Source organism: Miscanthus floridulus, chromosome 14, assembly GCF_019320115.1.
Source record: "Miscanthus floridulus cultivar M001 chromosome 14, ASM1932011v1, whole genome shotgun sequence".
NCBI classification, from domain to species: domain Eukaryota; kingdom Viridiplantae; phylum Streptophyta; class Magnoliopsida; order Poales; family Poaceae; genus Miscanthus; species Miscanthus floridulus.
This window is the reverse complement of record NC_089593.1, coordinates 38,519,084-38,546,980: the sequence shown is the minus strand read 5'-3', so window position 1 is coordinate 38,546,980 and position 27,897 is coordinate 38,519,084. Positions and strand designations below refer to the sequence as shown.

The window sequence follows — 27,897 nt, the reverse complement described above, 5'->3', positions numbered from 1 at the left end:
GAAACAAGAAATATGGTTACGCAGTCAGCTGGGCCTACTACTACTAGTGCGTTAAAGCCCAAAGGACCTTCGGCACTCAAGGGTCCAGCCCATTTATCACCCACCTTCCAGAACAGTGAAGAAGCCGACACAACAAGAATTTTCCCATGTATTCCATAAAAAAAAAGAATTTTCCCACGTATCAGCATCATCAGAGAGCGAGATTCATCCACTAATTGTCGCAAACACATCAATCAGCATACACATCAGGTTAGTAAACAATGATCAGTATTCAGTGGAGTCCAAAGTCGCCACTTATCAGATCACTTGGAACAGTGGATCTTTTGCTTTGCCATGAAATTGAAATCCTCACATACAGTTAAAAATCCGTCGGTAACCTCAGGAAACGTAAAGACACATGAACCGATTCACAGTTTGGGAAAGGTGATGCACAACAGGTACAAAGAATAGTAAAAAATATGGAGGTAACTTTGTCGATTGGGCAGAACTAGCTCCGGACCTATGCTAATGTACAACACACCATTGTTTCTTTTCATTCCAGCTTCTCAAGCTCGCCCATCCTCTCTATAATTGCCTGAACAAGACACAAGTCATGAGAATGAATATGCAACTTTAAAGTAATAAAGCAAAAAAAAAAAACATGTTAAGTTTTCCAGTATAAAGTCTGTAAGTTGCCGTAAAGATCTCAGGTACAAGTGGTGACACCAGTGGGTAGTTCTAGGTTACTAATTTAGTTTATTTGCTTCCCTACATGCATGGGTCCATCCATAAAGTACTCTAAAATGAGTAAGTTCCAGGTTTGACCCAATGACCCAGAAGGCCATAAGAAACAAAACCTGCATCCCTAGTGTCAATTCATAGTAAAACTGCAAACAACAGTGCATTTAGCCCAGAATTATCTGGGAGTAACAAATTTAGAAAACCCACTGATACTTGTGTCGTGCCATAGTTTCACTATTTAGTTCAAGTCACTATTAACATCAATCATCCTGCAATAGTCCAGGCACAACTTCAATAAAAGAACACTTCTCGAAGACCGCATAAAATGATGAAAAACATTTCAGTATTCTGTAGAATAACAGGTACTATGTTATTTTTTAATTAATACGGAAAGAATAAGGGAAGCTACATTTAGGAAAGCAGAGAAATGCTTTGTAGTGTGAATACCAAGCCATGCCAGCACACCATTTCGTAGACCATATTTAGTTTTGACTCCATGCAGATTGACATACTTATGTATTCAGTTAATCTCATTTAAGGTAGAATAGTTGCACAAAAGAAATAATTTTACCATTCTAGAACTCTTACGGTCAAGAAAAAATTATAGTGACACTATCTAACATAGTAGCACCTATAATGCACCTGGCTTTTCGCTAAAAGAAATTATTAATTGATTTTCTAAGTATATTCAGTTACATCATATACTGGGAAAACAATGGATGCTTCCACCAGTATTTTTTATACAAATACCTAAACATATGGATGACAGTGAATTTGTATTATGATGGGAAAAGCAATACCCTTTTGCTTGTTTCTTGAAGCTCTCCGGCAAGAATGAACTCATCCAATATCAAGTAGACCTACAGCACATAGGCAAAAGTTCAAGAAGCAATTAACAAATGATAGATAGATACTTTAGTATGGTTTATGAAAGACTAAAACTAGAGAGCAAAAGCAGTCACATTTTTTCTTGATTGTAGCAAAACAATGAACTTTAATGTTTATTTATAAATACTCAGTTCTAAAAAAGACTGCTGTGAAAATTTCTTTCCTAGTGTCTAATGCAAATACAATTTGAGTGTTGACAATATAGAGAATGGCTTTTGGTGATCATACATGCAACCTCCCAATGCATAGATAATTGTTTATTGAAGACACTAGAACTCCAAAGCACAGTGAAAATACATATTTAACCAGAAGGTACTATATATTGACATATTCAAAGAATCATGACAAAATCAGAGTACCAGTGTCGGTGTTTCGGACCGGCGGGCCCTCAACCAACTAGTAAATTTGTACTGCGTGTGCCCAATCCCGGATGGTGATGCAAAGAGACACAAGATTTATACTGGTTCGGGCAATGGGTGCCCTATGTCCAGTCTGAGAGTTCGATCTTGTATTCCTCGCACCGAAATGCTCGTAGTAGGGGTTACAAGCGGGGCGAGAGAGGGAGCTAGTCCCAGGTCTCTGCGGGGAGCGGCATAGGTTGCTTGAGACATTGATCTCAAGTAGCGGGGAAGCTCGTGTGTTCGTCCATGTGTTTATGCGTGACTTCGTCGCGTGGGCGTGGGCCTAATCGTAAACCTTCGCCCCCCCAGAAACGCCCTGGTCCCTCCCTTTTATAGTTGAAGGGGGGGACATGGGTGATACATGCGCTAGCTATTCGGAGTCGTGCGAATGAAGGCGGCATGTCCGAGCCCTGTAGCCTGTTACTGTGGCGGCGTGGTCGATGGAGTGGTCCCGTCCTTGAAGTATTGGGACGACGCGCCGGTCACATCCAACCCTGTACGTCGTGGGAGCTCCAGTGTTAGCTTGAAGCGGGGCGTGGCGGTCGACGCGCCGGTCACCGTGTGTTGACTGCATGAGAAGCCGAGACTCAGTTGGTGCCGAGGCCGAGCCATCGTGGAAGGCTCGACGGGTGCGAATCCCGAGGTTGCCGAGACCCTGAAGTATATTGCCGAGGCTCGGGGGGAGCAGTTGGTCCCGTGCGCTGATTTCGAGGCTATGGTAACCCGGACTTGACTCCCCACTCCGCGTTGTTCCTAGGGCAGGAGTTAGGTGGTGCAGTGTAGTGCGGGCGCTGATCGTGAGCACAGCACCAGAGCACAGTGGCCGGTAACCCCTACCCCGTCCTGTCCTGGACGGTATGGCGTTGATGCGACCTCCCGTCTCGTCGGCCGCTCCGCAGTGTCAAGCCGTCGTCCGGCTGATATCGCGGGAGTGGTTGGCGCATTAACGAGACGTGATGCTCGGTCGAGGAGACTGGTCGAGGCAGACGCGACGGGTTGTTGTCGAGCCGACCTCGAGCGATACGAAGAACCGGCATCTCGTCTGAGGCTTTACGCGCGGGGCCTCGGGCGAGACGGAGAATTGTTTCCCCGTCCGAGGCCTCCCGTGCGAGGCTTCAAGCGAGGCGGAGATTTGACAGGCCGTCGAGGCCTTCCGTGCGAGGCCTCGAGCGAGGCGGAGAGCCGGTGGGCTCGGACAAGGCCAGGGGTTAACCAACGGTTTGCCTTTTGGCTTTGTCTTAAACGGGGTCTAGGCGATATTTTCGGTATACGCTTAGGGTATCCCGTTTTATGATACCCGACAGTAGCCCCCGAGCCTCAGGGAGAGCGTGAGCGCTCTTCTTGAGGTTTTGACGAGGCTTGACCTACGGTAGCTCCTGACGGGATAGTGTTTCGTACTTCGAGGCCTTGGTGGGTGTGCGCGAGCGCACCCGCCGGGTGTAGCCCCCGAGGCCCTGGGGGAGTGGATTTATTCATCCAGGGTCTTTTTTCCACATTGAGTCGAGGGATTTTATCGTATTCGCCGAGCCCACGAGTGCGAGTTCGGGTCGCGGGGTCTCGGCAAGATCGCAGGAGGAGCCCTCGAGCCTCTGCACGGAGCGAGAGGGCGATCGGGGGTTCCCCTGACTTTTTATGTGACCCTCGCGCTTCCTTTTCGCTCGGAAACAGGGGTGGAATATGCCAGGCTACCCCCGATGGGCGCGAGCGGTGGCACTTCCGGTGAGCTGTTATCGGGTAAGTCCGAGTGGAGACCCGTGCCCCGTTCGCTAGGGGTCGGCTAGCGGTCCAGAGACGCACTCCAAGAGTACCAGAGGGTTTCTCTAGTGGGTGCCGGGGCCGTTCGCTGGGCCCCGGTGGCCCGGTGCCTCCCTACGATGGGATCCCATTCGGAGACCTCCCTGCCAGTCTCGGACACGATTTAAGGCGTCAAGCGTTTCGCTTGCTTGGGTCTCGGCCCCGTATGGGCTCGCCCGTAGTCGTCCCTGACTCTGTTGCCCTGGGGCGGCTGTCGAAACCCTCGGAGGCCCAGCCTTCGAACCCCTGGACCGTAACAGGCTCGATGCCCTTTTATCGCGTTTTTCCGAATTTTCAAGTGCGGGCTTGGGTCGTTTGTCTTCGTCTTGGGTGCAGGAGGAGCCCCCGAGCCTCTGCACGGAGCGAGAGAGCGGTCAGGGGTCCCCCTGGCTTTTCGTTCGACCCTCGCGTATCCTTTTCATTCGGACGGAGGGGTTGTTTGCCGAGCCCCCTTGAGTGCGAACCTGGGTCGCTGGGTCTCGGCAAAGTTGCAGGAAGAGCCCCCGAGCCTCTGCGCGGAGCGAGGAGGCGATCAGGAGTTCCCCTGGCTTTTTGTACGCCCCTCGCGCGTGAGGGTTTGTTTGCCGAGCCCCTCTCGGGTGCGAGCCTGGGTCGCGGGGTCTCGGCATATCTGCAGGAAGAGCCCCCTAGCCTCTGCGCGGAGCGAGAGGGCCGTCAGGGGTTCCCCTGGCTTTTTGTACGACCCTCGCACAACCTTTTCGTTCGGAAGGAGTTGTTTGCCGAGCCCCGGCAAGGTTGCAGGAAGAGCCCCTTAGCCTCTGTACGGAGCGAGAGGGCCGTCAGGGGTTCCCCTGGCTTTTTATACAACCCTCGCGCTTCCTTTTTGTTCGGAAGGAGGGGTGGAATATGCCCTGCTACCCTCGATGGGCGCGAGCGGTGGCACTTCCGGTGAGCTGTTATCGGGTAAGTCCGAGTGGAGGCCCGTGCCCCGTTCGCTAGGGGTCGGCTAGCGGTCCAGAGACGCACTCCAAGAGTACCAGAGGGTTTCTCTAATGGGTGCCGGGGCCATTCGCTGGGCCCCGGTGGCTCGGTGCCTCCCTACGGTGGGATCCCATTCGGAGACCTCCCTGCCGGTCTCGGACACGACTTAGGACGTCCCAAGCGTTTCGCTTGCTTGGGTCTCGGCCCCGTACAGGCTCGCCCGTAGTCGCCCCTGACTCTGTTGCCCTGGGACGGCTGTCGAAACCCTCGGGGACCCAGCCTTCGAATCCCTGGACCGTAACGGGCTCGACGCCCAGTTCCTTCGTCTGAAAGGAATAGGGTGGGGGGATATCTCCCCCATTGGCTTGACAACGGCAGGCGCACCTTTTGAGGCGATTTTCTCGGGGAGGCGGAACGGCGCCTGCCGCTGCAGCGGCTGGACGTGACGTCGTGTCAACGGGTGGAACATAACTGTTCACGCGATTAATGAGGAAAAGGTGGGCACGTGGGCGGTAAAATCGGATCTGGATTAACTGTGCCGGATCTGAGGGAAACTTCCCCGATTTCGTCGCCCGTCCGTTTCACCTTCTCCCTGCATAAATACGTGACGAGCCTCGCCCCTCCCCTCTTTACCTTGCCTGCATTAGCCTTTGCCGCCCTTGAGCCGTCGCCAGAGCGGAGAGCACCGGGAAGAAGGGAGACGGGCGAGGCAGAGAGAGGGAGAGAGAGACCGCCGCAAGCGAATTCTCCACCGCACTCATGGCCGGCAACGTTGTTGTCATCGAGGCGGACCCTTGGGGCCCGTCCGACGTATCCGTGGAGACGCTCTAGTCGCTCGTCGACGACGGTCTTCTCCGTCCGGTTACCGACTCCAACAGGCCGGAGTGGATTGCTCCGTCGGGCGAGCCGGAGCCGAGGCCCCGCGACGGCTACGTCGTGAGCTTCGTGTCTTTTCACGAGCGCGGCCTCGGCCTTCCGGCGGACCGGTTCATACGGGCGCTCCCGCACTACTACGGCGTGGAGCTCCACAACTTCAACCCCAATTCCATCGCGCAGGTGGCCATCTTCGTCGCCATCTGCGAGGGGTATCTGGGGATTGCTCCCCATTGGGAGCTGTGGCTCCACCTCTTCCGGGCGGGGCATACCACCGAGCCGACGGGTACGTCGGGCACGAGGAAGGCGGTGAGGGCCGGCGGCTGCACTCTCCAAGTGCGCCAGGACCGTCAGCACCTTTACATCCCGGCCCAGCTCGCGTCAACCAATCGCCGCTGGTACACCAGTTGGTTCTACCTTCGCAACGACGACGGCGGACTCCCCTCCTACACCGGGCGAATCGTGAAGAGCTGTCCGGAGAAGTGGAAGTATGGCGTCCCGAGGGAAGATCAGCCCAAGCTGCAGCCTCTCCTGGAGGGGCTGGAAAGGCTACGGGGCTGCGGCCTTACTGCGGCTGTGGTCGCGGCCGCCTTCCACCGCCGGAGGGTGCTGCCGCTGATGGCTCAACGACGGCGCCTGTTCGAGATGAGGTCGGATGAGCCGATCGAGGGCATCCGAATGTCTGCCTCCGCCCTCTCCGACGAGGAAATTCTTCGCCGGGTGAGGGAGACGGTGGAGGCGAAGCTGAGGAGCGGTGGCCAGACCCCCTTCGCGATGCGCCCGTCGCAGGGGTTCCTCTCGCTGGTAAGTCACGCGCCGCTGCAGCCCCCGAGGCCTCCTCGTTTCTCACCGTTTCTTGTTCTCTTATCCGTGTTCGTCGTTCCTGCAGGGGATGAGGGACGTGCGAGACTCCCCGCCGCCCGTTCCTGAGGACGCACGGCGGCGGGCGGCCAACCGGGCGCACGCCGAGGCACAAAAGAGGCGGAAGGACGCCGAGGTGGCGAAGCGCACGAGGAAGATCCTTGCGCGTGAGGAACTGGAGAAGCGCCGCCGGCAGCAGAGGCAGGACGGTCTCCCGGTGGAGTCGTCTCCGTCGTCGTCGCTGTCAGCGGACTCTGCGGGCGGAGATGACGAGAGCGAGATGGGCTCCCAGGAGGAGACGGTGCTCGGGGCGTCGGCAAGCAGTCCGGCGCTCCCAGGAGGAGGAGACGCCTCGGGGCCGACGATCGCCCGCCCCGGGGCCGAGGCCGACACGCCCGAGGCGCGGGCGTTGGGAAAGCGCGCCGTCAGCCCGGTGGGCTCGACGGCAACGGTGGAGCAGGTGGCGGTGGGGGCGACGCAATTGCCCCCGCAGAGGACCGAGGGGGCGCCGGGGTCCGTCGAGGACCGGCCGGCGCCGACGGATACAGAGGCCGCGCCTCTACCGCCGCCTCCGCCTTCGCAGAGGAGGGTCGCCGTGCCGAAGCGGATGCAGCCCCGCTCGAGGTAAGTGTATGTTCGGCAGAGTTGCAGAATTTTCCATTCGTTCTTCGGTCTCATGCTGACCCCGTAAGTATTTTGTCTTTAGCCGGAAGCGACCTGCGGAGGTGCCCACCTTGGCGCCCCTTAAGGCGCTCAAGGTGAGCCCTAGCTCCACCGCCCACTGGGTGGCGGAGGCGCAAGCCGCCATACAACGTGGCGCGGTGTCGGCGAGGGCCGACCCAAAGGAGCCGGTCGCCCAAAGAGGGGCTGCCGAGGCGACCCCGACACAGACGGGGGAGGGAGCGCCTCCGCACCGCGAGGCCGAGGCTCGCGAGTCAGATGGGGCCGAGGCGCCTACAGTTGCCGAGGCCTCCGAGGTCGAGGCCCCCCGGGCCTCCGAGGCCAAGGCGACGGAGGCCGGGGCGCCCAGGATCGCCGAGGCCGCAGCAGCGGAGGCCGGAGCTCCCGGGACCACCGAGGCCACGATGGCGGAGGCCGGAGCCCCCGGGACCACCGAGGCCGACGTGATCGCGGCGAAGCCGTCGGTCCAGGAAGTGGAGATGAAGGCGGCGGAGGCCTCGGTGACGCCCCTGGTCCAAGGCCTGCCGCTGTTGCGGGAGAGTCCGATCTCCGACGATACTTCCCGAGCGCGGGAGGTGGTCGACGCCGAGGTGGCCGGCACCGTGGAACAGCCGGCTCTGACCCCGGGCGAGGGAAGCTCGACCCTCGTGCGGGTACGACCCGAGCCCAAGCGCGCGAGCGACTTCGAGGGGCGCTGCACACGGGCGTTAAGCGCGCCCTGGCCGTCATCGCCTCGCACTACATCGGCGTTGACCACAAGGCCATCAGTGATGGCTACGTCCTGCCTGATGATGACGGGGAGGCCGACGAGGAGGTGGCGAAGCTGATGGAGGCGGCAGAGGGCCCCGGCACGGCGCTGGCCAAGCTTTTCGAAGAGGAGGTGGTCCCTCCCACGCCGTCCGCCGATGCTGGAGGCCCTGAGCCATGACCTGGGCCCAAGAGACCATGTAAATAGAATAGGGATCAACTTTGTATCGTAACGCTTGTGGCCGTCTAGGCCCTTTTTTAAAGTACTCATGCTTCTTAATCGTTTTCCTTGTATTTCCGAGCCTCTGCCCTCTGTTGTCTCTGATCAGATTTCTTTGCAAAAGACCTCCTTGGAGCCTAAGCCGCCCTTGGGCGAAAGGTGGTGAGGGAGTGCCGTAGCCCGAAGGCGTAGGCCGTCTCACGACTCTACCGACCTTCTAGCCCTGAGACGAACTTTCGGTCCTTGGGTTTTTCACAACCGATTTGTCAGAGCGTGCTAGAGAGTTTGGCGTAGGAATTTTTTCGAAGAACGACTAAAGAATGGTACGTGGGACTTAGGGGGGAGTTCCCCATCTAGCCCCCGAGGGAGGCTCGGTTCTGCAGAAGCAGAGCCGTGTCTCCCTTGTGGTGTTATCGTAATGCCGAGGCCCGCGATGGGCTCGGGGGGTTTCTCGAAAAATTAGAACAACTAAAGAACGCTTCTTAATTATATTTCGAGAAACAATGTATACAATGCTTGAAAATTTAAGGGTAAAAGCGACGTAGCTGTTCTATGTTCCAAGCGTTGTTGAGGATTTCGCCCTTCTCGTTGGCTAGCTTGTAGGTCCCGGGCTTCAGCACTTGGGCGACGATGTATGGTCCTTCCCACGGCGGGGTCAGCTTGTGGCGGCCCTTGTTGCTCTGCCTCAGCCTCAACACCAGGTCGCCTACCTTCAGGTCTCGGCTTCGAATGCGCCGGGCTTGATAGCGTCGTAGGGCTTGCTGGTATTTGGCCGAATGTAGCAGCGCAACGTCTCGGGCTTCCTCCAGTTGGTCGAGGGCGTCCTCGCGGGTGGTGCGGTTGCTTTGCTTGTTGTAGGCCTGTAGCCTCGAGGAATCATATTCCAAGTCAGTGGGGAGGATAGCCTCGGCTCTATAGACCAGGAAGAAAGGTGTGAATCCCGTGGCTCAGCTTGGAGTGTTCCTTAGGCTCCAGATGACCGACGGAAGTTTGGTGAGCCATTTCTTACCAAACTTCTTCAACCGGTTGTAAATTCTTGACTTGAGGCCTTGTAGGATCATGCCGTTAGCACGTTCTACTTGCCGTTTGTCCTTGGGTGTCCTACGGCCGACCAGGCCACACGAATGTGGTGGTCGTCGCAGAATGTCAGGAATTTTTGGCCGGTGAACTGTCCCGTTGTCGGTGATGATGGTGTTCGGAACCCCGAACCTGTGGATGATGTCCGTGAAGAATAGCACCGCTTGCTCGGATTTGATTTGATTGATCGGGCGAGCCTCGATCCATTTGGAGAACTTATCGATTGCTACCAGCAGATGGGTGTAGCCCCCGGGGGCCTTCTGCAGAGGCCCGACCATGTCGAGCCCCCACACGGCAAACGGCCATGTGATGGGGATGGTTTGGAGGGCCTGGGCCGGGAGGTGCGTCTGCCGCGCGTAGTACTGGCATCCCTCGCAGGAGCGTTCTAACCTGGTGGCGTCAGCAACCGCCGTCGGCCAGTAGAACCCTTGGCGGAAGGCGTTTCCAACGAGCGTCCGAGGCGCCGCAGGGTGCCCGCAGGCCCCCGCGTGCAAGTCCCAAAGTAGGGCCTGGCCTGCCTCGGTGGTGATGCATCGTTGGAGGACGCCAGATGGACTTCGCCTGTACAACTCGCCGTTGCAGAGGACGTAAGTCTTGACTCGTCGCGCAAACCGTCTGGCTTTGGTCTTGTCTGCAGGGAGCTCTCCTCGGACGAGGCAATCAAGGAACGGGACCCGCCATTCCGTGCCCTGGTTGGCCTCGGGAGGCTCTGCGTCTACTTCCATAACCTCGGGCTCGGACGAAGGGGTCTCGGCGACGGGGGGGCCTCGAGCCCTGCGGTGAGCTCGACCGGTGGGCCCTCTCCTGCTGCCGAGACGTGGTTGATGGAAGGCTTGTGGAGGTCTCTGGCAAAGACGTTCGGGGGGACCGGAGCCCGTGCCGACGCCATCTTTGCCAGTTCGTCCGCGGCCTCGTTGTATTTCCGCGCGATGTGGTTGAGTTCGAGACCGTCGAACTTGTCTTCTAGGCGACGTACCAACTTGCAGTATGCCTCCATTTTGGGGTCGAGGCAATTTGACGACGAGTTGTGAGTCGGCCCGGACGTCGAGACGCCGTACTCCAAGTTCGATGGCGATCTGCAAGCCGTTGACGAGAGCTTCGTACTCGGCTGCGTTGTTGGAGGCGGCAAAGTGGAGCCGAACCATGTAGCGCATGTGTACTCCGAGGGGCGAGATGAAGAGCAGACCTATGCCTGCCCCGGTCTTCATCAGGGACCCGTCGAAGTACATGGTCCAGCAATCCGTCTGAATTTGAGCAGGTGGCAGTTGGGTGTCGGTCCACTCAGCCACAAAATGGGCCAAGACCTGAGATTTAATCGCTTTCCGAGGCGCAAAAGTCAAGGCTTCCCCCATGAGTTCGACGGCCCACTTGGCTATCCTACCTGAGGCCTCCTGGTTATGGATTATCTCTCCTAAGGGGAAAGACGACACCACAGTTACTGGGTGGGACTCGAAGTAGTGACGCAGCTTGCGCCGAGCCAAGACTCCGGCGTAGATCAGCTTCTGGATGTGGGGGTAGCGCGTTTTGGTCTCGGAGAGCACTTCGCTGATGAAGTAAACAGGTCGTTGGATGGGTAGAGCGTGCCCCTCTTCCTGCCTCTCCACTACCACGACCGCGCTGACCACTTGGGTCGTTGCGGCGACGTAGAGTAAGAGGGGCTCGTCCCTGGCTGGCGGTACCAGGACGGGAGGATTGGTGAGCAGTGCCTTGAGCTTGGCGAGGGCTTCTTCGGCCTCGGGGGTCCAAGAAAAGTGTTCGGATTTTCTCAAGAGGCGGTACAGAGGCAAGCCTTTTTCGCCAAGGCGTGAGATGAAGCAGCCCAGGGCCGCAAGGCATCCCATGACCCTCTGCACTCCCTTGAGGTCTCGGATTGGTCCCATGCTGGTCACGACCGAGACCTTCTCCGGGTTGGCCTCGATGCCGCGTTCCGAGACTATGAATCCCAAGAGCATGCCTCGGGGGACCCTGAACACACACTTCTCGGGGTTGAGCTTGATGCCCTTCTCTCTAAGGCATTTGAAGGCTATCTCCAGGTCGTCGACGAGATCCCCGGCCTTTCTGGACTTGACCACGATGTCGTCCCCATAGGCCTCGACGGTTCGCCCGATGTGCTCGCCAAAGACCTGGGTCATGCACCGCTGGTATGTGGCCCCTGCGTTTCTGAGGCCGAAAGGCATAGTCACATAGCACTACATGCCGAATGGTGTGATAAAAGAAGTCGCGAGCTGGTCGGACTCTTTCATCTTGATTTGATGGTAACCGGAATACGCATAGAGGAAAGACAGGGTCTCACATCCCGCAGTGGAGTCAACGATTTTATCGATTCGAGGTAATGGGAAGGGGACTTTCGGACAGGCTTTATTCAAACCGGTGTAATCTACACACAACCTCCACTTCCCATTTTTCTTCTTGACTAACACAGGGTTAGCTAGCCACTCTGGATGGGATACCTCCTTGATAAATCCGGCCGCCAAAAGTTTCTGCACCTCCTCGCCGATGGTCCTGCGCTTTTCCTCGTCGAATCGGCGCAGACGCTGCTTCACCGGTCGGGAGCCGGCCCGGATGTCCAAGGCGTGCTCGGCGACCTCCCTCGGTATGCCCGGCATGTCCGAGGGACACCATGCGAACATATCGGCATTCGCGCGGAGAAAGTCGACGAGCACGGCTTCCTATTTGATGTCGAGGGTGACGCTGATCCTCAGCGCCCGGTCGTCGGGGCAGGCGGGGTCGACTGGGACGAGCTTGACGGCCTCCGTGGGCTCGAACGTCCCGGCGTGACGCTTGGAGTCAGGGCCTCGCTACCGAGCCGGTCGAGGTTGGCGATGAGGGTCTCGGCCTCCACGAGAGCCTCGTCGTACTCGATGCACTCGACATCGCAGTCGTATGCATGCTCGTACGTGCATTCAATCGTGATGACGCCGTTGGGACCCGGCATCTTGAGTTTGAGGTAGGTGTAGTTGGAGACCGCCATGAACTTGGCGTAGCACGGCCGCCCCAGGATGGCGTGGTAGGTTCCCCTAAATCCAACCACCTCGAAGGTAAGGACCTCCTTGCGGTAGTTGGAGGGGGTGCCGAAGCAAACGATCAGGTCGATGCGCCCGAGGGGTCGCGTGTGTTTCCCCGGCACGATGTCGTGGAAAGGCGCGGCGTCACCCCGGAGCTGCGACCGGTCGAGCTCCAGGGTGTTGGCGTGGAGGATGTTGAGACCGCTGCCTCCGTCCATCAACACCTTGGTGAGTCGGGTGTTGCCGATGATCGGGTCGACAACGAGTGGGTACTGCCCGGGATTCGAAACATGGTAGGGATGGTCATCCCGGTCAAAGGTGATCGCCTCCCGAGACCAGTCGAGGTATCGGGGAGTGGCCACCTTAACCGAGAAGACCTCCCGGCGTTCCCTCTTTCGCTGGCGCGCCGTGAGGCATGCCGAGGGTCCGCCAAAGATCATGAAGGCGTTGTGCACCTCGGGGAACCCGTCGTCCTTGTCGTCGTCCCAGTCGCCAGCGCCCCTCTTCTTGGCATCGTCGTCGGGGAGCCCGAGCTTGGCGTAGTAACGCCGGAGCATGGTGCAATCCTCGAGGGCATGCCTCACCGGGCCCTGGTGGTAAGGGCAGGGCTTCTTCAGCATGTCGTCAAAGAGCCCGGTGCCCCTGGGGCCTCGGGGATTCTTGCGCTCTGCAGCTGCGACTAGATCGGCCTCGAGGACCTCCTGCTTCCCCTGGCGACTCTTTTTCTTTTTCTTGGGGAGGTGGGGAGCCGAGGCCTCGGGGGCCTCGTCCCTCCGCTTCCCCTTGGCGTCGTTGTCGGGGAAGATGGCCCCAACAGCCTCTTCGCCCGAGGCGAAGTTGGTGGCGATGTCGAGGAGCGCGGCAGCCGAGCTCGGCACGTTCCGGCCTAACTCTCGGACTAAGTCTCGGTAGGTGGTGCCGGAGAGGAAAGCCTGGACGATTTCCGAGTCGCCGACGCTGGGCAACTCGGTGCACTGTTTAGAGAAGCGCCGGATGAAGTCTCGGAGAGACTCGTCCAGTTTCTGGCGACAGCTTTTAAGGTCCCAGGAGTTTCCGGGGCGCACGTGTGTGCCCTGGAAATTCCCGACGAAGACCCTAACCAAGTCGCGCCAGTCGTGGATCTGTGAGGGAGGAAGATGTTCGAGCCAGGCTCGCGCCGAGTCTGACAAGAGCAAGGGGAGGTTGTGGATGATGAGCAGGTCATCGTCCGCGCCGCCTAGCTGACAAGCCAGGCGGTAATCGGCCAGCCAAAGCTCAGGGTTGGTTTCGCCGCTGTATTTCGTGAGGTTGGCCGGTGGACGAAACCGGGCCGGGAACTGAGCGCCGCGGATGGCCCTGCTAAAGACTTAGGGGCCAGGCGGTTCAGGAGAAGGGCTGCGGTCCTCCCCACTGTCGTAGCGGCCGCCTCGGTGTGGATGGTAGCCGCGGGCGGGCCCCTCATTGTCGTGGCGTCGTCGCCTGCTGACCACCTCGTGGTTGTCCCGTGCCTCGCGTCGGTTGTCGAGGCAGTCACGCAGCAAGGGGACCCTGTTGATTGTCGACGCCCGAGCGGGCTCGGGACGAACCGAGGCCTCCCTATCCTGCCGATGCGGTGCCGTGGGAAGGTCCGAGGCGTTTCCGCGCCGTCGGGAGGCGAAACTCTCGGCCTGCTGCACCGCGGCGGTCTCGAGGATATCCCGGAGCTCGCCGCGGACCCGTCGCCCCTCCGTGGTAGAGGGCTCGGGCATCGTGCGGACCAACATCGCTGCAGCCGCGACGTTCTGGCTGGCGCGATTGAAGATTGGGGGTTGCTCACTCCCTTCGTCGTCGTTGATGCGGTGGTGGACATTGCGGGCCCTCTATCGGGCTCCTCCGCCATCGCCGCAACCTCGCTACTCCTGCTCGAGTGTCTCGAAGCTGCTGCAGAAGGAGTCGGTCTTGTTCGACCTTAGCCTGAAGCTCGCGGAGCTGTTCCAGGTCTGGGTGTTGAGGTTGTGCGGGGCAAGGTTCCCGTTCCGCGCTGCTGGTGGGACAACGCGCGGAGGTGTGACGGCGCCTGCTCCCTGGCGAAGCGGGGAACGGTTGCCTGCCCCCTCGTCCTCCTCGCCCGCTCTCGGCATCCCGAGTCCGATGTGGAAGCACTCGCGAGTGGGGTCATAAGTGCCTTCGTCATCGGAGTCGGAGTAGCCGAAGCAGTAGTCGCTTGCGGCCAAGAAGCGGCGCATGGCTTTAGGGTCGTGGAGTCCGGAGAAATCCGCTCCGGCCCATGCCTCATCCTCCTCCTCCGAGTCAGCGTGTATGTGGGTCGAAGCTGTGATGTCGAAGTCGAGGGTGAAGCGCTGGCGGCGTCCTGAGGGCTCCGCGTGAGCAGAAGCGTAGGCATAAGCGTAGGAGGCGGCGGCATTTCTCAACCCGAAGGGGTACGGGGATGGTGCCATCGCCGGGTTCTGCTCCGCCGGAGCTGGCTCCTCAGGAGATGGCGAGGCAGAGCTTGATGACGGGGCGTCGCCGCATGCCACCGGCGTCTTTCCCTTGTCCAGGCTCAGGCTAAACAGGTCCCCAACCAGGGACCTTGTGCCAACAGCTGGGCATGGGATACCGGCGGAGTGTGGCGTGTCGCCCTGGGTTTGCGCAGTGTCGGGGTGATCCCGCCCGCGTCGCGCTTGGTGGGCGTGACGAGAGCGGGGGCCCTGGCGCCGCCTGCGCCTAGGCTGCCGATGTGTGATGTCGTCGTCGGTCGGCGGGGCTCGAGGTGTGAGGAGTACCATGTCGTACTCAGATCCTAGGGACATGAACTCTAGGCTCCCGAACCATATCACCATGCCGAGACGTAGCGGTCGTACGGGGTCTGCCATCTGGAATTTGTTGGGACGACGAAGCTGACACGCAGAGTCCCCCTACCTGGCGCGCCAACTATCGGTGTTATGGACCGGCGGGCCCTCAACCAACTAGTAAATTTGTACTGTGTGTGCCCAATCCCGGATGGTGATGCAGAGAGACACAAGGTTTATACTCGTTCGGGCAATGGGTGCCCTACGTCCAGTCTGAGAGTTCGATCTTGTATTCCTTGCACCGAAATGCTCGTAGTAGGGGGTTACAAGCGGGGCGAGAGAGGGAGCTAGTCCCAGGTCTCTGCGGGGAGCGGCATGGGTTGCTTGAGACGTTGATCTCAAGTAGCGGGGAAGCTCGTGTGTTCGTCCGTGTGTTTATGCGTGAGTTCGTCGCGTGGGCGTGGGCCTAATCGTAAACCTTCGCCCCCGCCCCCCCCCCCCAGAAACGGCCCTGGTCCCTCCCTTTTATAGTTGAAGGGGGGGACATGGGTGATACATGCGGGCGCTGATCGTGAGCACAACACCAGAGCACAGTGGCCGGTAACCCCTACCCCGTCCGGTCCTGGACGGTATGGCGTTGATGTGACCTCCCGTCTCGTCGGCCGCTCCGCAGTGTCGAGCCGTCGTCCGGCTGATATCACGGGAGTGGTTGGCGCATTAACGAGACGTGACGCTCGGTCGAGGAGACTGGTCGAGGCAGACGCGACGGGTTGTTGCCGAGCCGGCCTCGAGCGATACGGAGAATCGGCATCTCATCTGAGGCTTTACGCGCGGGGCCTCGAGCGAGACGGAGAATTGGTTCCCCGTCCGAGGCCTCCCATGCGAGGCTTCGAGCGAGGCGGAGATTTGGCAGGCCATCGAGGCCTTCCGTGCGAGGCCTCGAGCGAGGCGGAGAGCCGGTGGGCTCGGACAAGGCCAGGGGTTAACCAACGGTTTGCCTTTTGGGTTTGTCTTAAACGGGGTCTAGGCGATATTTTCGGTATACGCTCAGGGTATCCCGTTTTATGATACCCGACAACCAGAAAGCAGGGGAAAATAACTAAAAGGTTATTAGTAGTTCAAATAGCTCAGCAATGTCAAGTATGCAGGAGTAACATCTTATAAAGTTATTGTCATACACCTAATGGAGGGTCCAGGAGGACAGACTACAGGCCCAGGAGGGGCCCAAGCCGGCCACAACCGCGCCACCTGGGGGTGCGGGGGTGCGCCCAGGGGTGGGGACAGCAGTCCTCCGCCACGCCGCCGGTGCCCATATCCGAGAATAGGAATAGGATCGGTTTATATTAGATAGATCGGGAGGAGTCCATATCTATAAGGACTTCCCTCATTAGATTACTTAGGATACAAGTCTACCTAGGACTATAAGTAGAGGGGCTATGTAATCATTGGGATCAAGAAAGAACAGCCTTAGGGCTTCCCTATCCCTCTCCTCTCTCCCTCTCTCTGTGTGTTGCGCCTCCTCCTCTTCTCCCCCAGCGCCGCCCCCTCTTCCTCCCCTAAACTCTAGCCGCCTCCACCATAGCCGCTGCCCCTAACCCTAGCCTCTGCACCCCTAGGGCCCCCCTCCCAACAGGGCTCTTACAGTTATAATGCTAGCAGTTTTCCAATGGCCCCTTTTATCATCTGCGCACAAGTATCTAACATCTTAACGAGTGCCAGATGACAAACACAAGTAACACCAAACAAGTAAACATCTTAGCAGAATGCAGTGGCGCTAGCACATATGCATGATTTTGGGCTCAAAGAATGTTTAATCCTAACATATTAAATAGCTTTCAGTTGACAAATGGAACTTTTCAGTACAGTTATCTTAAACTGCATAACAGATTACGTTAACACGATAAATCCCAGCAGTTTTTTTAAAAAAAAATTCTTAGCCAGAATACAGTAGCACTAGCTCAATATATGCAAATTTGGTCACCAATGAACATGTTGATAAAGAGAATATTTAGATGGAAATTACTCTTTAAAGTTTAAATACGAGACGTGAAAAGATCAAAAGTATTGCAGAATGCTAGATTAGCCTAGTGAGACATTGAAGTTACCTTGTGGAAGTTAAATACTAAATCAAGTTCACACACATTGCTGAAGAAATGGTCCAATATCTCGACAAACAAATGGATACATTCCAAGTATGCCAATTCATTGTCAGTGATGTCCACGCACATAGAGAAAAAAAGTCCTGCATATCTCCTGTAGATAACTTTGTGTGTGCGGAACTGCAAGAGAAATCCCACATCAGGTTACAAGAGTTAGAACACACAGTGAAATTGAAGACTTTTTTTATGGTCATATTAAATATCTAATCATCAGTTTCTGGAAGTTCATTACTGATAGGGTTTTTACTGTCATACGGGGACCTGTATGAATGAAAACGGAGCAGCAAGAGGTAATGTCCTATTGTCCTCATGGATAGTAAACATTGTCATTTGCCACATATTCACACACTAACATCTCCAGCGATCCAGCCTAACTCACGTCTTCTAAATCAACAGTGAGCAAGATTTGATCTTGCCTTTTGACAAGTTCAAGAACATGAACTTTATGATTCTGAGTGTGTTAGTCGCTGAATTCTCACTCTTGGTAGTAGGAGAATTCTTACTCTCATCGAGAGAGGATGACACTAGGAGTTGGGGCAATTTTCTTGTCTATTTCTCACACAAGCTCACACAAATGGTTGTTAGTCGCTGAATTCTCACTCTTGGTAGTAGGAGAATTCTTACTCTCATCGAGAGAGGATGACACTAGGAGTTGGGGAAATTTTCTTGTCTATTTCTCACACAAGCTCACACAAATGCCATACCAACCTGAGGGGTTGGGGTTACATATTTATAGGCTGCTAGCCAGCCAAGCATATGCCAAGATGCTAGTCTAAGATGCTAATATGCTGTCCTAGCTAAGATGCTGTCCTCTAGTCTAAGATGTTGTCCTCTAGTCTAAGATGCTGTCCTAAAAACAGAAAAACAGCCACAAGGACCATGACCATGTGAGCATCATAGCCCCACAAAGACCAGCCACACATGAGACTTATCCATCATTCTCCCCCTAAGTCTTGTGCGTCGTCTTGTGGGAGAGTTGAACCATCCCGGTCCTGGAGCAGAGCTCAAGGAACTTGATCATCCCAAGGGGCTTGGTGAGCAGGTCCGCAAGCTGGTCCTTGGTGTTGATGTAGCTCGCCTTGATGCTCCCTTCCTCCAAACAGCCTCGGATGAAGTGGTACCTCACCCGGATGTGCTTGCTGCGTTCGTGGAACACGGGGTTCTTTGCCAGGGCCAGAGCGGACTTGCTGTCCACCCTGAGCTCCACCGCTCTAGTGTCTCTGCCGAGGAGATCACCAAGCAGTCGAGCGAGCCAGAGCGCCTGAGTCGAAGCGGTGGAGGCCGCTATGTACTCGGCCTCGCAACTGGACAGGGCCACCACCTGCTGCTTGACCGACTGCCAGCTAACGAGGCACTTGCCGAGGAAGAAGAGAATCCCGCTCGTGCTCTTGCTGGTGTCGATGTCGCCGGCGTGGTCGCTGTCGCTGTACCCGACGAAGTGTGCCGTCCCAGGGCACCTCGGGTAGTAGAGGCCGTGGTCGAGAGTCCCCGCAACGTAGCGGATGATCCTCTTCACAGCCTGCTGGTGCTTCGTCGTCGGTCGCTGCATGAACCGACTAACGTAGCCGACGGAGAATGCCAAGTCCGGCCGTGTGTGGGCGAGGTAGCGAAGGCTCCCCACAAGACGCCGGTACTGCGTAGCGTCCACCTCCTCCGTCGTGCTGTCGCGGCTCAGCTTCAGCCTCTCCTCCATCGGAGTGAGAGCTGGGTTGCAGTCGGTGAGCCCAGCTAGCTCAACGACGCGCTTGGCGTAGGCGGTCTGTCGAAGCGTGATCCCAGAGTCATCCTGGTGTACCTCGATTCCCAGGTAAAAGGAGAGAGGCCCCAGATCACTCATCTGGAAGGTGGCCTTCATCTCTTCCTTGAATGCCGCTACCTCCGCATCCTTGGTGCCGGTGATCACAAGTCGTCGACGTAGACACCCATTAGCAGGGCATTACCTCCATTGCCCCGTCGGTAGATGGCCGCCTCGTGCGGGCTTTGCTCGAAGCCCATCCCCTTTAGCGTGGAATCCAGCTTGGCATTCCACGCCCTCGGTGCCTGCCGCAAGCCATAGAGGGCCTTGCGCAGGCGGAGCACCTTGCCCTCCTTGCCGGGGATCGCAAATCTCGGCGGCTGGTGCACGTAGACCTCCTCCTTCAAGTCGCCGTTATGGAACGCCGACTTGACGTCCATGTGATGAACACGCTAGCCCTCCTGGGCAGCTAGCGCAAGGAGGAGTCGCACGGACTCCATCCGTGCCACGGGAGCAAAGGCGTCGTCGAAGTCGACCCCCTCCTGCTGCACGAAACCTCGTGCCACCAAGCGAGCCTTGTGCTTGACGATGGCGCCGGCTTCATCCCTCTTCAACTTGTACACCCACTTAAGGGTGATCGCGCGGTGACCACGAGGAAGGTCAGCAAGCTCCCAGGTGCGGTTCTTCTCAACCGCATCCATCTCCAACTGCATCGCGGCGCGCCATGCCGCGTGTCTCTCGGCCTCTGCAAACGACCGAGGCTCGCTGTCGTCACACGCAAGGTGCAACTGCGCCTCTAGGTCGTGAGGCACGGGTCCCGGCACCGGCTGGTCGCCGAGAAGGTTCTCCACCGTACGGTACCGCAACGGCTCGCCGTCGTGGTACGCGTCGACGCGCTCCTCGTCGTGAGAGAGCGGAGTAGCGAGCTCAACCGGGCCGTGCTCGACACGAGCTGGTGGTGGAGTAGACGTGCCCGGAGTGGTGCCTGTCGGTGCTGGAGTGCGTGGCGTTGCCGGCTGTGGTGGAGCCGGCGAAGAGCTCATCGCAGCCGAGGTCCTGGCTGGAGAGCATGGTGCTGTCGGAGTAGCAGGTGCCGGGGTCGGTGGAGGCTCGGAGACTGGGGTAGACGCGCTCGCCGAAGAAGAACTGCCTACTCCCCCAGCTCCCTCTAAGTGGACGTACTCGACAGTGAAGTCGTCGTACGTCGGAGCCGAGCCGTCGTCCATTGCCTTGTCCCACGCCCATCCTCGCCCTTCGTCGAACACAACGTCGCGCGCCGTGCGCACACGCTGTGTCTTCGGGTCGAGGATGCGGTAGGCCTTCGAGCCCTCCGCGTAGCCGATGAACACTCCCGGAGTGCTCCTGTCGTCGAGCTTGCTGATGTGGCCAAGCTCCTTGGCGAACGCGAGGCAGCCGAAGACCCGCAAGTGGGAGACCGCCGGCTTGCGCCCATGCCAAGCCTCGTACGGCGTCCTGCCGTCGAGCGCCTTGGTAGGCGAGCGGTTAAGGATGTAGACGGCCGTCACCACCGCCTCTCCCCAGAAGAAAGCCGGCATCCCCCTCTGCTTGAGGAGGGCCCGAGCCATCCCCACAACCGTCTGGTTGCGCCGCTCGACGACGCCGTTCTGCTGCGGGCTGTACGGCGCGGAGTAGTGGCGCTGAATGCCCTCGTCAGCGCAGTACGATGCGAATTCAGCCGCCGTGAATTCGCCGCCGTTGTCGGTGCGCAGCACGCGCAGCTTGCGGCCGCACTCCGCCTCCGCAGCAGCCTGCGCGCGCCTGATGGCGTCCGCAGCCTCTCTCTTGCTGCCGAGGACCATCACCCACATGTAGCGGGAGAGGTCGTCGACGAGCAGCAGGAAGTAGCGTCGTCCTCCCGGTGTGGCCGGTGTCACCGGGCCACACAAGTCCCCGTGCACAAGCTCGAGCCTCTCCTTGGCTCGAAAGCTCGCCCGCTGGGGAAAGGGGAGTCGCCTCTGCTTCGTCAACACGCAGACGTCGCAGAGCTGCTCCACATGGTCGAGGCACGGCAGGCCTCGCACCATCTCCGTGGCACTGAGCCGCTTCAGGGCCTCAAAGTGAAGGTGCCCGAAACGCTCGTGCCACTGCCACGCCTCGTCGTCCCGACGAGCAGCGAGACAGAGGGGTTGTGCCACCTGCACGTTAAGAACGTAGAGTCGATTTGCGCTTCTGGATACCTTGGCAAGAAGGCGACGACGACGATCCCAAATCCTCATGACTCCGTCCTCAACCACCACGCGCGAACCGTTCTCATCCAGCTGTCCCAAGCTGATGATGGAGTTCCTTAACGCGGGGATGTAGTAGACTCCGGTGAGCAGCCTGTGCTCACCAGACACGGTGGTGAAGATGACGGAGCCGACGCCCTTGATCTCCACGCCGGAGGCATCCCCAAACTTGACGGAGCCTTGAACGCTAGAGTCAAGCTCGGTGAAGAACTCCCGTCGACCGGTCATGTGATGGGTGGCGCCGGTGTCGAGGCACCACCCGTCAGTCTTGTCGTTGCCGGGGCTGTCGCCGAGGAGGGCGTGTGCTTTTGGCTCGTCGAGGTGGAGGAGAGCCGAGGCGGCCGGTGCCGCTGGAGGTAGCTCGATGCTGGCATGTGCCATGAACAGAGCCGGCTCCTCCTCCTCCGCCTGTGCGACGTGGGCCTGGCCGCGTCGTGGCTGTCGACAGTCCTTGGCCCAATGGCCAAGCTGGCCGCAGTTGCGGCAGGTGTCGTCTCGTGTCGGCTTGTGCCTGCCGGCGGCGCCGCCCTGGGCGCCTCCGCGGGCATCACCCTCGGCACGTCCTCGCGCCCCGGCCTGGGCGTCTCTGCGCGCCTTGCGCGGCTTGCCACGCTTGCGGCCGCCTGTCGCGGAAGAAGGCTCCCCCTTCCTCCGGTCACCCTGGCTGGCAAGCCACTGCTCCCGAGTGAGAAGGAGCTTCCCGCCAGTGGTGATGGGCCCCGAGAGGGACTGTGGCTCATCACTGTCGACGACCTTGAGGCGACCTATCGCCTCCTCGATCGACATCGTGGAGAGATCCAGCAGCGACTCGATCGAGCGAGCCATCTGCTTGTACTTCTCGGGGACGCAGCGGAAGAGCTTTTCGACAGCTCTCTCCTCGCCGTAGGTGTCGTCGCCGAACTGCACCATCTTCTGCAACAGAGTGTTGAGACGGAGAGCAAAGTCATCAACGTCCTCACCTGGCTTGAAGGCCAGGTTCTCCCACTCCTTGCGAAGTGCCTGCAACGTGGACTTGCGGGCGCGGTCGCTGCCGATGCGTGCCGCAGCGATGGCGTCCCAAGCCTCCTTGGCAGTCCGCTTGCTGGTAAGCGAGAACTGCATCTCGGGCGGGACTGCAGCGATGAGAGCATCCAGCGCCCGTCGATCTAGGTCGTAGTCGACGTCGCCATACCGGACTGCCTCCCACATGTGCCGCACCTGGAGCTTTACCCTCATCACCGCAGCCCACTCGACGTAGTTGATCTTGGTGAGGGTAGGCCACCCACCGCCGGGACCGACGTCCCTGGCAACAGCCTGGAGCCCGTGGTAACCACGGTACCGATCCGGGGAGAGAGAGCCACGCTGCCTGTGAAGGCCGCGCTCTCCATCGACCCGTCGGTACCGATCCGGGGAGAGAGAGCCACGCTGCCTGTGAAGGCCGCGCTCTCCATCGACCCGTCCGCCACCGTTGCCGTGTGCGCCTCCTCCAGGAGCGCCGCCGCCGTGCGCGCCTCCTCCAGGAGCGCCACCGGCGTATCCGCGCCTGTCTGGGCTGCCGCCGCGCTCGTGGGCATGCACGGCTGCCCCAGGAGCGCCACCGCCGTGCGCGCCTCCTCCAGGAGCGCCGTCGGCGCGTCCGCGCCTGTCTGGGCTACCACCACGCTCGTGGACGTGCGCGGCTGCCCACTGCGCCGCCCGCGCTCGCGCTGCCTCCCTCCCTAGCAGCTCGAGGTCCGCGTCGGCGGTGTCGTCAGCGGAAATGGAGCTGCCGATGCTGCCGCGCAGAGCCTCGACCTCCGCTGCCGCCGCACGCGCTGCATTCGCCGTCACCGTCGCCGCTGCCTCCGCCTCCGCTCTGGCTGCTGCCAGCTCCGCCGCTGCCAGCCTCGACGCCCTTGCCGCCGCCGCAGCGGTCTCTGCCGCCGCTCGCTCGCGTTCCTCTGCCGCGGCAAGTTCGGCCTCCTGCCGACGCCGCGTGCTCGAGGCGACCGAGCGCTGAGACTGCCCTGCGGACATGACGCGCTACCGGGGGGCTGCTGCGTGGGGAGAGGGCTGCTTCAGACGAGCTAGGAGAGGAGTGAACAGGAGCGGCCGGAGGAGCTGCTGCTGCCAATAGCTGGGGCTGTTGTGGGGCTGGGAGAGAAGATGAGCAAGAGATGCTTAGGCTACAGGATAATACGGCTCTGATACCAGTTGTTAGTCGCTGAATTCTCACTCTTAGTAGTAGGAGAATTCTTACTCTCATCGAGAGAGGATGACACTAGGAGTTGGGGCAATTTTCTTGTCTATTTCTCACACAAGCTCACACAAATGGTTGTTAGTCGCTGAATTCTCACTCTTGGTAGTAGGAGAATTCTTACTCTCATCGAGAGAGGATGACACTAGGAGTTGGGGCAATTTTCTTGTCTATTTTTCACACAAGCTCACACAAATGCCATACCAACCTGAGGGGTTGGGGTTACATATTTATAGGCTGCTAGCCAGCCAAGCATATGCCAAGATGCTAGTCTAAGATGCTAATATGCTGTCCTAGCTAAGATGCTGTCCTCTAGTCTAAGATGCTGTCCTCTAAGATGCTGTTCTCTAGTCTAAGATGCTGTCCTAAAAACAGAAAAACAGCCACAAGGACCATGACCATGTGAGCATCATAGCCCCACAAAGACCAGCCACACATGAGACTTATCCATCAGAGTGAAGATTGGCAAAATTGACACAACATCTCGATTTCGTTGTACTATGCCGAGTTAAAAGCTATGCATACTGCATGAGAGTTAAATTGGGCTCACTAAAAAAAGACAAGATAGGCATGCAATAGAAACCCTGACTAGAATTTTTTTCAAAGGTAAGTGATGATGTAATCAAGTGTTTCAAAGGTAGGGAAACACATTATAAATTCGAATTTCCATTAGATATTCACAATCTTCTATCCAAGCATGGGTTCTTTGGATTCTTTGGATCTGTTTGTAGTCTACAAAAGAGTTAACCTATTGTATAAAACTTTAAGAGTTTAGACATGCATGTGCATACCCACTGTGATGTTCCTGGTTAACAGCCTAATACGGTGAGATTCTTCAGCAAAACTTCAATTACTTAGCAAGTCTCGATGATAAGTGTTAAAAGCAAATGCGCTCATTTTAATAATCCATCTGACCATCTCAATCAGTGATATATGTGTATCATGTGTTACACAGCCACCGCACAAAAGTTAGGAACTTATTAGAGTTCCGAGCTGATTCTGTAGCTCAGAATAACAATTATGAATTATCCTTTTATTCCAAACAATATCCCCAATCTAACGAGAAAATACCCTAAATCCCTAATCACAGTCTGGGATCACAATCAAGAGCTAGAACCACCCACCTCGACGAAGTTGGTGAACTTGGGGTCCCGGTTCACCACGAGCCGGTGCACCTGGATTCACAACAACCAAGAATCAAGAAACACCACCACGGGGTCAGGAACGCCCAAATCAAAGCCGGAGCCAGAATCCGGCACCAAAACCAAAATGTTTCTTCTCCACCAGCAGGCTCACCTCGTACTCGACCTTGTGCTTCTCGGAGTCCTCGAGCGGGACGTAGTACTTGGCCAGCCGCGTCTTCCCCTGCCGGTTCTGCAGCAGGATGAACCGGATCTGCACCGGCGAGGCAGATCGAACCAAGGTGAGGAACAGGAAAGAATCGAAGAAAGAATGGGGCAATCGGATGCGGGTTGGTTACCATGGCGGCGGACGACGGGATGCCTGTGAATTGAGAAGGGCAGGGGCGTGATTTGGGAGCGAGGGGAGAAATGAGTACGAGAGTTTTCGTTTCTCTGTTCTTCCGGATCGCGGTTTTGCTGTATGCTTGCTGAAAAGTCTCAGGCTGTCCAATGTAAAGGGTTGGCATGTTTTTTTTTAATTGGATCTATGTCATTATAATTTGTTCGTTTCTGAAGAACGTCATTACTATTTGTCTATTTGGAAACATGCCATTACAATTTTTCGTTTCCCACAAAAATGCCACTGAATACGTATGGACACCGTTTAGGCCCAGCAGCAGACGTATACTTCATCTCCCCCGTCACTGACACGCGGGCCCTACATGTCATCTTCTTCCTCCTCTTCTCTCTCCATCTCGAGCGCCAGGCCACCGCGTCACCATTGCCGGGCCTAGCCCGAGCTTCCCGACCTCCCACCACAGACCACCTCTGGTTCCATACGCTCCACCGTTGGCACCGCAGCGACACCACGAGACCGCCCCGCTGCTTCTTGTCGTCGATCCGTGCCCACAGCGCCATTGCCGCGCTCTCCCAAGCGCCGCCGCCGCCATGGCCGCACCGGGGTCGAGCTCTTCGATCAGCCCCGAGACACCACCGTTCACTTCGCCGCTTCCTCCGTTGGCATCTCAAGGAGACGACGCATCCAAGCAGCAGCTCTTTGGCATCAATCCGCGCCTAGAGCACCTCCTTCCATCCTCACCGAATCTCGCCGCCGTCGCCAAGTTCCGCTCTGCGCAGCAACAGCCGCGACCAGTACCCTTCCCGGCGTCATGGGCCCCACCAGCGAGTTCGCCGTGGACCGCTCCTCCTCCTCCGCCACTCGCCGGCCTTCCTCGGTGACCGGAACACCAAGTTCGACGAGCACCCGACGGCCGCCGACCACCTCTGCTATGCGTGCTGCTGCTCGCCGTGGCCGTGGCCGCGTCGGGATGGAGAGAGATGAGAGGGGGAAGAAGATGACATGTGGGGCCTGCGTGTCAGTGACAGGGAGATGAAGTATACGTCTTCGTATACGTCTGCAGCTGGGCCCAGGCTGTGTCCATACGTATTTAGTGGTATTTTTATGGAAAACGAAGAATTGTAATGGCATATTTTCAAATAGGCGAATAGTAATGGCGTCTTCAGAAACGAAAAAATTATAATGGCATAGATCCAATTAACCCTTTTTTTTAGATTGTTGGCATATTTGTTCCAGTATAGATTTATCAGTTTGAACTGTCTACAGGTCTAAATTTATACATTAAAGGCGTAGCAACGGGCGACTCGTAAGCTAGCTCTAAGTATTTTTTTTATATTTTATTAGAAAAGAGAGAGAAAACTAGTTCTTAATCCAGAGATAGCCTCATGCATATATTTTAAAATCATGTGAAAGTGCCACAGTGGACATAAGGACAATATGAGTCATTGCTAAAAGCTGGCATTATTAGAGAGGTTGACTTAGATCCTGTAACTGACTTATACCGTTGCGGGTGCCCTAAGCCGCATTTAGCCTCCCTGATAATTTTTCTTAATCCTATGTTTTTTTTTGAAAAAAATTGAACTGTCCATTACAAAGCAGATCGTGCGCTAAGATATACTCCCTTTTATTCTAAATTATAAAATATTTTAATTTTTCTTGATACATATAAATTTTATTATATATTTAGATATACATTATGTCTAAATACATAGTATAATTAGTGTGTCCTAGAAAAAGTAAAACATCTTACAATACAACTGAGAGAATATAAAATAACCGTACAACAGGGATGGAGAAACATTGTCCATAACGTGCCATTCTAAGCTCCCTTTGGAACAAAGTAAAAGCACATCATTTTGGAGGATAACATTCCTATATTCCTATATAACCCTTTAGAACAAAGGATTAAATCCTATAATTTCTTTTTTTTTTGAAGAGCAAACTTTATTACTCATTGGCCACAGCAGAATCGCTGGCCACTCGACCCTCTACAAAGAGAGGTACATCATCCCACATGACCTGATCGTCATTGAACCATAGATGTATAATTATAGGATTTTTCTGTTTAAAAAACTATGTGTTCCAAAGAAGTCTTGAAGAAATAAAGAGAACCCAATATCTATATTCACTAGATGTATTTGTGCAAGCTTTATGGATACATGATGGTTGTCTATGGTCCATAAACATTAATCATGATTCCTAAGGCCCCCGGATTGAATTCTATAGAAAAAATTACTATGAACCCCTTTGGAATAAAGGATTGGGTTCCTACAAATCATATAAATTCCTAAGTGGCTTGTTTCATAGGAATTATGGAAGATTTTTACCAAGAGGTTGACCCTGATGGAATGTTTCCTTTGTGTCATTCTCTCTCATCAAATTCTTGTGTTTTTCCTGTGCTACATAGAAACGTTCATCAACCTTACAGTTTTTTGTGTTTCTCCAATCCATATGAGATGTTAGGACATTCTATTCCTAAGTTTTTCCTATTTCTGCATTTCTAAAATTATGCATTCCAAGGAGGCTCTAAAAGATTAGGTCCTTGACAAAATTCGATTTAACAGACCATAGAAAAGAGCAATCATGATATCTTTATTTTCTTTGAAAAAACCTTTGACAAAATAAAACATGAAGTAGTACTTACTTTGACGGAGGCTAAAGGTTTTGGGCAAACTTCGATTGGTTGGATCAAATCAATTCTTTCTTCGGACACATCAGTTGTTCTGTTAAATGGAGTGCTAGGGAAAACTTTTCATTGCAGGCTTTTTTCAATCACCAGTCAACAAAGCCAAAGACAATGCATACTCAATTTGCTAATCCTGTTGCAAACTACCTCTTACTTCCCTATCATGCAACATGCTGATGACACCTTAATCATCATGAAATGTGATGCTAGACAACTTTTCTTTTTAAATTAGTACTAAACACCTTCTTGGAATCTACTATTCTAAAGTTTAACTTCAAAAATCAATGATGGTTCCAATAAACTGTCTATGAGAAAAAGCTAAATTATCTGGCAAGAACTTTTGGCTATGCAAAAGGCTCTTTATCTTTCACATACTTAGGGCTACCTCTTGGATTCACAACCAAAGCTAGAAGAATTA

General features: G+C 56.2%; 1 protein-coding gene across 1 annotated transcript; it reads right to left on the bottom strand.

Moving 5' to 3' along the window:
- Positions 1 to 304: 304 nt before the first annotated feature.
- Positions 305 to 24,948, bottom strand: LOC136505041 (AP-2 complex subunit sigma). Its single transcript, XM_066500114.1, has 6 exons — positions 24,795 to 24,948; positions 24,611 to 24,709; positions 24,439 to 24,489; positions 17,065 to 17,238; positions 1,521 to 1,580; positions 305 to 574 (listed from the first exon to the last, which is right to left on the bottom strand). The coding sequence occupies exons 1-6, from the start codon at positions 24,795 to 24,797 to the stop codon at positions 533 to 535; spliced, it is 429 nt and encodes a 142-aa protein (XP_066356211.1). The 5' UTR covers positions 24,798 to 24,948; the 3' UTR covers positions 305 to 532.
- Between the last annotated feature and the right edge of the window lie 2,949 nt (positions 24,949 to 27,897).